Below are 12,624 nucleotides of genomic sequence, written 5' to 3'. Positions count from 1 at the left end.
AATGTGTCTATATAATTGTATTATAATTGTACCTGTGACTGTTTTGATATTGTAACTTTATCTTATCTGTTACATACTTACAATATAATAGTCCTGTTATGATAACTATCGTGGTACTCGTATTAAGTTAGAGATATATTCTATATATAAAATTGCTACTGCTGGTGCATCTCTCTCTAGATTTGATTTTTTATCACTTTTGATTTTCCTCAGTCTCCATCTAGGTTTGACATTTAGGCCCCTAGCATCACTGGTGAGTCCTTAAAGGACCAAACAGTTGTATGGTGCAGTTAACATCATTGTTTGGCTCTACTGCATCTTATTAAAATTTGCATTAAAAGGTGTTTATCTTTTGTACAATTTTCAACATTATTGCCATTTTAAACTGCAGATGTTGCTTTCTTATATACAATTAAATATATGCATTGTGCACATGAATTCGGGTAATTACAATGTTTATAAATAATTATGCAATGACGTCGAAAGCTTCAAAGTTACTTAATAACAGGTTAATGGAGACAAGATATATCTATATGGTGTAAATCTGATGAAATTTCAGGTATTTGTTTCAGCAAATCCATTTCGTTTTTTCAGGTATTCGATTTGATTCTTTTTCACTCGATAGGGAAATTTGTGAAGTTGTGCATTCATCATGTGAGATTCATGAAGCTCCGAGGAATATCTTGTTTCAGAAACATTTTGATTTAATATTTAGTGTACATTGCTATTGCTTCATGACTAAAATGATAAAACCTAAATTGTCATATTTAGGGAAGAACAGATTATTCTAATAGATATCATTAAAACAAATATGAAGTTATTGTGTAGAATTACTGATGTAAAGGATGTCAAGTTTTATTTATGTTTTCAGAATTCGTAAACATGAAAATAGTAAAACAAAAATCATCTAAAGATTATCAGAACATCTCAGCTGAGTGGTAGCTATCAATACCGACAACTTGTAATTTTTGTAGTCCATATGTAGGTATCCTCCAAATTAAGTAAATATAACAAAGGCGGAATATTATTCTCCTTAAAACTGACTGGAGCAATGACAGAACAATGACAGAACAGTTGGATGTCACACGTTTCACTCGTGTCACTAAAACAGAAATGAGATATTTTTTGTACTTTAGGAAAAATATTGTCAATAGCTCCTGTCCATGTCTCTTTGAATCATCACGAAATAGGAGTATTTTAATCGATCGCCGATTGAATCAACAATTTTAATGCAATTATTTCATGACCATTTCAAACGATTTTGTATACCATTATGTAATCTCCAATATTGGAAGTTACATTCGTGATATTACAACAAAAGCTTTTTGACTACTTTACGGTTGTGACGGAGCAACATATTATCCGATGGGCAACACGCATGTATGCCATAACATTTTGCAATGCGGATACCCTCAGGAAATGCAAAAATTGTTTTAAAAATGGTGTCTTTCTAGTGAGAATACCTGGCAAGCATAACAAACCTTCGGCAAACGTGCAAAACACACTGCTATGGTATTCGAGTTCCCCAAGTAGAACCCCACTAATTAAATGTCGCGTAACAAGTAGTCTGGGTCAGCCAAACTCTTTCTCTGTCCAGTTATAACTACATGATAAATTGTCTGGATCAACAAAGCCCGTTTTCAAATTGAATCCTTAGAGTGCACACAATCTCTACATTTGGTGCTTAACTGATTTCTTCTGTCCTGAATTTCTGAAACTTTTATTTTTTCTCGATTAAATTAATTGCCTTGGTTAATTTGCTAGTTATCAGACAAGTTGACTGCTTTCTGTTAAGATCACAGAGAGAAATACTATGTACACAGATGAGTAAAGAAGTGGAATCCGGAATGCTAGGAAACAAAGCGAATGGATTTCCGGTGTGAGGTTAGATGGTAGGTTGTGGGCAGTATTAAACAGCTAATAACCCTATTTCGTCACTAATTATTCTATACTCTCGATCAACATTTGGTCTAATGTGAGAAAAGTGGTTTATTTTTTTAATTCCTTTACAATGTTTTGTTCTTGAAAGGAATCAGGAAAAGGGTTTCCTGTTTCAATTATATCCAAAGTATTCAGCTGTATTATACATTTTATGCACTCAGTGTGGCAAAGATTTGCATTTTTTTTCGAAATTTTACGGACATGTGTAGGCATCCATCTCACTTTGCGGTTGGTTTCACGACTTGAATGATCTGACACTGTAAATCAATGTCTTGCGGTGCAACTGGTTTCTTCTGGTTTGTATTTCTGTCTTCTCATTTATGCTAATATCTTTCTAGTTCCTGGTGTTGTAATTAGGACAGTGTGTCACTTTGTCGCTTTGCCTCGACTGTGAACACTGTTCGAATTTTCCTGCAGCATATCCCATTAAGCTTTCCTTTGCGGCAATGCTAATGAGTACCGATAGGCAGACACAAAATGTTACGAAACAACTTACTGATGTGTTTTAGAATAAAAGTTATGAAACCAATTGAAATCATTTCGTTTTCAACATGTCTTCATCATTTCAGGAACTTAGGTGGATGCATTTTTGCTTGTATCTATGCAAGTAGGATGTGATATGATCAGTCAGAAATATTAGATAACAATATCACTATGTTGAGTAACATAAGATAAATATTCTTTCATTCAAAATTACTTTTTATGATTGATAAAGTTCAAATAAAGTGTTACTTACAAGATCAATAAAGAAAAGACCGTCATATAAACAAAAAATTCAAATCAGGGCAAAATAGAACATTATGAAAAGATATAATCCTGTATAATTACAAGGAAAATAAGACAGGTGTTCCGGAAGGGTAAGCATTTTCTGCTTCATCAACGAGACTCGTAATGTTAATATTTCTCAATTCAAGTAAGTAATGAAACATTGCTAAGCAAGAACAAAGGAAACAACAAAATATACGTAAAAAAATTAAGAAAATACTAAAATGATGAACGCGGAGTAAAAGAGAAAAGATAATGTGCTTCAGAAGAGTAAGTATAGCCTGCTTTATCTACGACACCCGCTATGTAACCTTGGTCAAGTAAGCAACGTCACATTCTCAAATGGAATGACGTTATATAACAGTTGAACCAACCGGCAAACTAACAAACATCAAACACTGCCAGCTTCATATCGCACAAAGAAATAGAATGTTTCACAATGAGATCACTAAGGCGACCGAAAACTTCAATTTTTTATATTCTTTCAGTTCATAAATACATGAAATATATGTATGAGTTTGTAAATCAGCACAGAAGTCTACATATTTTAACATGCTATTGTTAAAGACATATTGCAGCAACAAATTGTTATGAATTTAGAACACAATGATTCATACTGCTGCGGTTATTCCACATTCCTGGAAATTTGTTGATCTTCCACTGGACTTGTGATTGTACATTTGATATTTAGTTCGTATTGAGTTGATCCTTTAATGGCTCAGTGTTTTCATTGTGAACCCGGATAATATCATGATTAGATGATATCTTCAACAGAGAGTATCGAAGACAATACCAGTGCCAAGCAGAGGGTATATCACAAGCCAAGCATAAGCAAACAACAATACAGTTCATCTTCAGGTGAAATGTCTTTACACCAGAAAAAAAGTTGATTACATGAATAACTTACTACACGTTTTCCAGTCAAATACATGTAATTTGATAGACGTGTCATGTACTTTATTGTATATTGTACAATGTTTATTTCTCCTTGATGGCGGCATTCATTAATTTCATATAAATATTTAAATGATAAAAGATCATTGCTAAATAAAGTTTGTGATATTTAATTAGATATTAATTTAGTATATGATATGTTTTGTCACTTAGTTGACACTGGCTCTATGGTTGCTTGGAAGTAGAACGTTCTGTAAAGGAATTAGTTAACTTAAGACCTTGTGTGACAATACCAAAACAACTGTTGCGAAGGCGTCGCTCTCTGGTAGTGAAGATGATCAGTGCTCTCTGTGATATACAAATTTAAAGCCGAAGTAATGTGCTGCAATATCTAACCCATGCAAACGTTCTCCTGATTCATACAATTATGAAAATATGCTGTGAGAAGATAAAATCATTATGGATTCCATTGATCTAGAACTGCATGTATTCCTCGATTCAGTTGCTAGCACGGCAAAGGGTTTCGTACTGGTTTGTAAACACAGAAACCGCCTAATCAAAGCACAGCGGATACGGAGAAGAACCTTGTCACTATTTACCTTTCCTGAGTTAGAAATGGTAAACAGACAGGCCATTATTTACCTTGACTAAATAACTTTGATTTAAGTTTAGATGTAATCACATTGGCAGACACGATAACCAGGAAAGACCGGTCTGTCCTACACTGTGTATACCAGGTCCTGATAATATAGCATTTGGAAAAGGGGCGCTTTCCATTCCCATTGACATAATAAATCTAACCTGCGTCATTTTATTAAATCTCCTGTAATCGGAGGAATCGAATGCAAATGTGTTATGTATATATATTGTACATCTTGTGGCCTGAAGTTGCAGTCTGGCGTTTTCTTTATGCATTATGCAAAATCGTCGGGATAGTCTAAAGCAACAAAAGTAGATAGTTATGCATATAAGGGTGCTATCCCTCTCCCCTGTCTCTGATAGAAATGCATTTAGTTCCATGACTATGGACAGGATAGATCTATTTACATTTACAGTGCACTTGTCAGCGGATTTATTGTCACTATTGAAATCAAATAGATAGACTTGCATCTCCCTAGAACACCAAGAGTAATCGGGCGTGCCCCGCTGGGGTTAGTGAACTAATCCCTGTGTCATTAGTGGGGATGTGAGATAATAGTCATCGATAACTGTGGAACAGGATCACATACTACACTGCTCTGTTGTCTGTTGCCATGTTTGATCAACTTCATGCAAGAATATGTACATAATCATATATCATGACAAGTCAGCATCATCAAAAGCGCGCATTTTTGCATTTGACTAACATTGTCTGAGCATGAAGATTTTTTTCAAAAAATCCTTTTATTAGCGTCCAATATCGAAAACATAATTCCACTTTGAAATTAAATTAAATTCCTAAACTAACAAAGCTCTGGATGTTTCCAGACGATGCATCATATTTCGTGTCAACGTCTTGTCATCTTATTGTCAAAATAGCTTTCTGTCAAATAATAAACTCCAGTATTTCAATTTTACACTATAGCGCTACATATTTCTTTAAAAGAAATCTTAATTGTTATTGCAAACTTTGTAATACACATGAATGCATATTAAAGGATATCCGCTAAAAGATCATCAGAGATATGGAGTCATTTGATGAATAATCGAAATTAACCAGGGTATAAACTTTCCATAGTAATCGATATTCAGAGCCAATTCCTATTTTTTTCGAATCACTTTTATGATGATTATTTTACGTCGAAGATTGAATCTAAAGGTAAATTTAAAAAAAATATTAGTAGCATGAATCATAATCGTGCCTTTGATCCACTTCCGGTTCCACAATTTATGCACTGATGCTTACTTAACATCGTCTTGGGCCGTAGACAGATCAGCAGAAGGTCCCAACTACAAGAGCATACTTAAAAATCAAACGTAATCATAAACAAGAACCCAGTTGATGGTATTCAGATACATCTTTAATTTCCAAGGATCTGATCACAACAGTTCAACACGGGTATATGCCTATGGGTGGAGGTGAGGAGGTGACGAGGAAAATTTTTAAACCGAAATTTCGACGCTGAAATGAGCTGCCATATGGGCAAGACTTGATGCTATATGCAAGTGTTCTATGGAAATGTTGAAAGACATGATCGGCATATAATTCTAAGAAGAGAAAATCAGAGAAAGTTATATTCCACTCAAAATTCTACATTGATAAGGCTGTATCACAGCAATTTGTATCTATCTATCACAACCCAGACTAGATTCCATGTGACCTTTTCATCAAGTTCCTCCATTAAAGACGATTGATTAAAATATGGAATTCCATGAAACATGTACTGGATTTCTGAACATACATGTAGCATGGTACATAATCACAAACAATACACTTCATTGTTATCAAATGGTAGACACCTATATGACATATTTACAATTAAATGATCTCATCTTCTTGATTTGAAAACTTAAATTCCTTATGGAAAATGGACGTATTCCTTTTAATCCCACATACACACAACGTGCATCTTTTACAATCAAAATCATGTACATTTACAAATATATTACCAACTAGATATTCTAATATGAACAATTTATGATATATTTACATATAGATAGGTCAGAATGGGCTACTTATAACAGGTAGTGGAAACCAGACTATCTGTTATATATTTATTACAAATCAGTAACACAACATGGGAAACATTGTATAAAGCATATGCAGAACATCTCATATCTATACAACACAAACATTCTTAACACTGTTTTATAACAGAACAAACTTTTGGGTTATTCAGGAAAATGTTAAAACAGCTGTACAAATTCTTACGTACCTGATCATATCACTCTCATCAATAATACTAGGTGATAAATCTTATATCATACATATAACTAAATCGTATGTTTAAAATTACTAAAGAGAGACGTTTAATTGAGATTCATCTTTCGCTGACAATCGTTTTAGGTATTACAATTAAAAGAAGTGTAGTGAAAACAGTTAAATGGAAGATCACAGAATTTACAAAGAGTCCTTTGACACTAAAACAGGAAACAAACTCTAATCTACAGAAATAGCTTAAACACACTTCTGCAGATAGGTTTGCGAAGCAAATGTCCCGCAACAGATCAGTATTTTGAGCTAGTTTTCAGTTTTAATGGAGAACAGGACATTTGCCAACTGCTTGAATGACCTCGAGAAAATGGCAAACATCCCTTAGACCTTAAAATCTTAATTGAACTGTAATTATACAAATGTAGAGATATAACTGTAATAGGTATTTCATTTCCCCTGGACCGATGAGACATTAAGCAGAAGCAGCAGTGACGACTAAGAAGAGGTACTATACAAACTGAGGATAATTTAGCATGAATTCAAAATATAGGTAACCTGCAGTACTCTGACTTTGCTGATTGCTTTACAGGCAGATAAAGCTATGAGAAATAAAAAACAAACATACATATGAAGTGTGAGTACACTTGAAATGCGCCATACAACATCAATCGTAATAAGAGTACTGTCATCTTAAGGCACTGACATAATGTCACACAGGGAAAGATAAAATCGGATATTTTTGCTACACTGCTAAAATATCTCGAAAAAGAAACGTCTCGGTGAATAACTTAGGATAAGACGTATACTTTCATCCTGCAAAGATTGATTTAGAACATAATTGTTGAAAAATCAAAACAATACGGAAATTTCACCGAAGGTCATGTCAGGTTTTAAACAAAAGCCATTTTGATAAAACTTGTTTTAGAATTAATTCATTTAACATCACTCTTCTCATGAAAAAGCGTTGAAGATGAGTTAGCAATCAACTGAAAAATGACTATAATTTCACATACCTATTTGTAATATACTCGTTCTATAAAAGTTTGAAACATCATCTCGACATGTTACTCCTATCTGAGACTATGTGATGACAAGGCGAGTGATTTCGAAATGAACGAATCATATCACATACGTACTGTACATGGAAGTACAGACTGGTATAGGAAGGTATGTACATTGCAGTAACAGATTGGTATCGGGACTTCATAATACACAAAGAGTATTAAAATCGTTACTTTACAAGAATATTTCTGTTATTGAAACTAACTTTTGTTTTGTTACGTTCTTACTCCTAATTAACCAATACATAAGAGTAAAACTCCAATTTTAGAACTTTGTAATCCATGGTTTTGCATATATTTAAACTTTATTTGTAACTTTATTGCACATAAAACCCATACAAATCAAGAGAAATAACTTTGTGAGGTAAGCATGTGATTTTGAGATAAGTAAATGCTTCAATAACCAGACTTGACGACAAATCATGAAATATGCGATGGTTTGAATGAATAAAAACGCTTATTATAAAAGGTCCGTTCGAATTGTCGTATAAGTATACGCTGAAGTATTGAGTACAGAGAAATGTTCATAGTAATTTTGATTTTACGTGAATTGTAATATGTTTTCCATTTCAAACGTCCGGCAATAAATTGTTGTAAATATGTGTTAAATTTTTACAGGTACAAAATATAACTAACCTGCGTGATTGAAACCAGTAACATTGTAATGATACGGAACATTAACTACATGTGAACAGAATTTCTGGTATGCGTTTTGAGCAAGAGAAATATATCATTATATACATTTGTTTACATTGTATCTCATGATTTTCCTTGTCATAAATTAAATCCTGTTTCACAGATAAATATAAGAGGCATAATGTCAACATTTGGAGGCAAACCTGACATTGTCAAATGTATCAATAACTTCCACAGTCATATCAAAGGCTCATGGATACAGCATACATTGTTATCATCAATTATCCTCGATCATCTGAAAATATATATTCAACAGTTGTGTCCCAAAATAATTGGTCAGCAGTTATTTACAGAAAATACTCATATGCTCAAACTTTAAATGTACATTAATTAACATATTTTCGCAGTCAGTGTCATTTTCCCCTCTCTTTGGTAGCACACAATGATTTTTCCTCAGTCACAAAACACCTGCATAACGTAGGTGACACTTCAAAAAGTACTTAATCACAAACGGAATGATACTTGTTTTCTCTTGAAATTCATTTCAATCAATTTCTTAGTGAAAATCTGGATGACCAAGACACATGTATACAATTGATTTCTGTAAGATGTCATCTGATCTGGATTTTTTAAAATACAAATTCATCGCCAGTTTTAACATCGTTGTCACAATGGATACTCGACGTTCTTTCATTATTTGCATTATTATTCACCAGCGGATATGTCATGACGTCACCAGAAACATATGATAATGAAATCTTGGGAGATGCTTCTCACTGGCAAACGTCACAATGACAGGCATGACGTCAAAGATTTCATATGAACTTTCTCTTTTGTTTTGAAGGTTAATACGAAAATCCAAAGTCAATTCTTTATTCCTGACATTCTTTCGGAGAAATTGAACTCGAAATATTGACTGACTGCAGTATATAATTTTTACACATAACTCACAATACTGGATCCATCCGAATTTCCAAAGCACATTTTGTATACAATACATTAACAAACTTTGCACCTTCTGACAAGATAAAAAGGTGTAAATGAAATTTTACTTAATCATAATTACCTATGACATAAAACACGATATGTCTCGTTCTGTTGGAATAACATGAATTGTCAATGTTTTCTGTTATATCATTGTAATGACTGTTACTATTTTCTTGTGCTTTCGTCGTTGAATAACTCATTGATATTTGGAAACAATCTTCAATTTATTACTACTGTTCAAAATACTACTAATGGAATATGTTCTACGTCCTTGTAGGTAGTAAAAAGCTCTCACGTTCCTTTTCAGCCTGTGGGGTTTTCTGCTGTAAAAAGAATAGTTATCATGAGTATGTGTAGTTATAAAAGTCTATGAAGCTAGGGCAAAATATAACAAAATTATTTACATGATGCCCATGATGAAATACAAGGAAAATGAAACTAGACATACTGAACGTTTAATCGTCTTCTGCATTATCGGTGATGCCATCAGTACTATTTATGGTAAATATGTTGATAGGATCGATTGAAAATGACCAATAGTTTCTGCTATAATCAAATGGAATCAAAATAACATAGAACACAAATCTTTGAAATATCTAATCAATAGATTAGCATGTGATTTTGAAGTTAGTTGATCCTAACTGATGACAATATCGTATCAAGTTTGTATAGACTATAACAAGTTATTCCTCCATGTCTTAAAAGTAGTTTTACCATGAATTATTGTTTTTCACAAATAAGAATATGTTGAACATATGAGATTCCTTGCAAAGCTGTAATGATAAAGTAGGAGAAAGGTAAATATAATCCGATTACTCTGCGACAAAACCTGTACATGGCTTTGCTAATAATTTCATAATCTCACCAAATAACCAACATATCAGAATGTTCAGATTTGAGTTATCAGCTTAGACTATTTACCAGAAAGTCATTGTGACATCTGTTACACTTCACATGTCGTTGAGGCAAACAAATATTTGGCATTACTTCTCATTTATCTCATTTAACATATAATATCAAAGTTTCTTGTAAAGTGTAAACACACTGAAATACATACATACTAACAGTGTATGACTAATGACACTGAGTATTTTCACAAGGATTAATGTCATTTCTTTTGTATTGTGTCAGATATCAATTGTATTGGAAAAATACAATATCTTGTAAATAAATATTTGGACTACTGTCAATATACCAGGCTATTAATCAGATACCACTGTTGTGACTTTGACAGAGAGGTTTGTAAACATTTGCTGTGTGTTTTAGTAACGGGGCAAACCAACTGATGACAATGAAGAGTCTCAAATTGTATTTATTTGTTACAGAAAAAATATTACTTTTCATAACAATCAGTTCTGTTTGTAACCTCCTGCTATGCGTCTGTTCATGGTGTTATAGTATTCGGCTCTTTGAAAATTGATGTTTCAATGAGGGACTATAATATTTGTCTTATATGAGATGACGATTTCAATTAACTAGAGAAGCAACGCCTACGAGGAATATTGATAGTGCTCAAGCCTAAACACTCAAACAAATATTCATAGCAATAATAAAAGGTTTTATTGTTAATTGGTTTCAAAGAGAAGAATAAACACATTAAGGTTGATTAATACAGTTTTATCGAAAACCATTAAATTCAATCTTTTCAGATAACAGTAGTTTTTTATTGTCATGTATGAGTCACTCTTCCATTGGTAAAGTTTTACCATCAAACAACGAAATTCAAGCATCTCTAGTGTTAATGTTCTTTTAGGGAAAACAACAGAAAAAAATAAATAAAAGGATAAGCGTCTGCGGCTTTTTACCTTTTTTGCTGCCTTTTGAAGCATTTTTGTAAAATGTTCAAACCCACACACGATGGCTGCAAACACTATGCCCCCTACCAGAATGAAGAACACTCCTGCAACGTTTTCTATTTGTAATTCTGACGTCTCGTCTGCTGAAGGCTTGGTAAAGTCAGGGCAATTCCGCCGTCCCCACCATCTGTAACACCAAGGTAAGCAAGAGAGTTCATTGAACGTCGCATTGACATGTCTGTGATTACAACATTTTCTATTCCCCTTTTAATTCAAATTTCACGTTAGTTCAAACTTCATCATGGCTGCTGACGTAATTCGTCAGGATTTACAAATTATCTGTCAATGCTCCGTTGTGAAACATGTCCATTTCTTTTTTTCAGCAAAGCTACAACTCTTCACGTAAACTAGATTAACTTCATTCGTAGTGGATTTATCGAACGACTTCGGATTATGCATCAAATATTCCCATGGTGATTGAAATCTGCGATCAATTTAAGTACAATGAAGGAACGAAAAATTCTTCTAATCCCAGATTTAGTCGATAGTAAATCCAGTTACCATGGCAGAGAATACTGGGGCTTACAGTGAAACGTTCCTGTCTGGAGAATCAACTTGGATCGGTATGACAAACCTGACACTGACAATCTTTATAGTATTGTAGATATCTAACTGGATTGTAAGATAGATGTGAGAGTGTAGAAATATCTTTAAATGATCTCAAATGAGTTTTCACTTCATAAGAGATGTTATGGAGTTTTATTTGAGCATGTTTTGTGAGACATGGAGAGAGTTTCATAAAATTCCATATGAAATAAATATAAATTTAAGATACTTTTTACCACCTTGTACATTCTGATAGCGTATAAAGTAAAAACGGAAGAGTACAAAATGAAATGGAAGTAGCAAATTTTAATTCACAATGAAACGTCATATTGTCCATATTATCACAATTGACCTCTCACTGGTGCAGCCAATGGGAAACACTCCAGTAAGAGTTTGGATGGTCGGGATTCGCAGTGGTAAAGCACTTGCTTTTCGCCTAACCGTCTGGGGATCCCCGAACGGACATGAAAAAAAGGTAGGGGTCTCCTGAGCGACCATGCGGGGTTTTGTCGGATACTCAGGTTCCTTCAAATAGTAAGGTCCCTCGAGCGCTTACAATCGAACCAATAAGAGTGGTTGGCATAAGGTGAATAATTCTATCCACTATGTAGCCACAAGTATTCATATTTATGTTACACAGGCGAATTCTCTGAATAAAAGGCCGATCGTACGTTAAATAAAGATATTGCTGTAATTGAGTATAGCTAAAATAATGTGTTTATTTGCGATTTTAGCAAATAGTATTTATTTATCTCAAGTAAAAGGTCTGTTTGCGCCTGGTGTAATAAGCGATCAGTGAACACGTCATCAATATACCTAAACATAAAAAAGAAAGAAATGGCTGGTTTTAATTCAGTTACGTAACACTCATGTTATGCGTGTATTTATATAATTACAGATAGCTGATTCCATTAAGAGTGAATGTGAAGAGATCGTTTCACATAACATCCTTTAATGTCTTCCATGGATGCGGACACATATAGGCTATTTTCTTACTTAACGAAGACATTAGTGGAATTGCGTGAACACATTTATCGGAGATCGGTAAAAGAAAAACTGGCTTTATCAAAACGTTATGCACTTC

The 12,624-nt window shown here is 33.6% G+C and overlaps 1 protein-coding gene across 1 annotated transcript in view; it reads right to left on the bottom strand.

Moving 5' to 3' along the window:
* Window positions 1-9,401: 9,401 nt before the first annotated feature.
* Window positions 9,402-12,624, bottom strand: part of LOC132546193 (glutamate receptor 1-like) — a 68,645-nt gene continuing 65,422 nt past the window's right edge. The window contains exons 11-12 of the mRNA XM_060209903.1: window positions 10,944-11,121; window positions 9,402-9,461 (exon numbers count right to left, since the gene is read on the bottom strand). Of these exons, the coding sequence (XP_060065886.1) occupies window positions 9,402-9,461; window positions 10,944-11,121 (238 nt within the window). The remainder of the gene's footprint in view (window positions 9,462-10,943; window positions 11,122-12,624) is intronic.

The sequence above is a fragment of the Ylistrum balloti genome, unplaced genomic scaffold, assembly GCF_031769215.1.
Source record: "Ylistrum balloti isolate Yb309-2 unplaced genomic scaffold, AGI_CSIRO_Ybal_v1 Utg369876, whole genome shotgun sequence".
Taxonomy (NCBI): Eukaryota; Metazoa; Mollusca; class Bivalvia; order Pectinida; family Pectinidae; genus Ylistrum; species Ylistrum balloti.
Note: the sequence above shows the minus strand (reverse complement) of the source record. Positions and strands in the feature narration are given on the sequence as shown.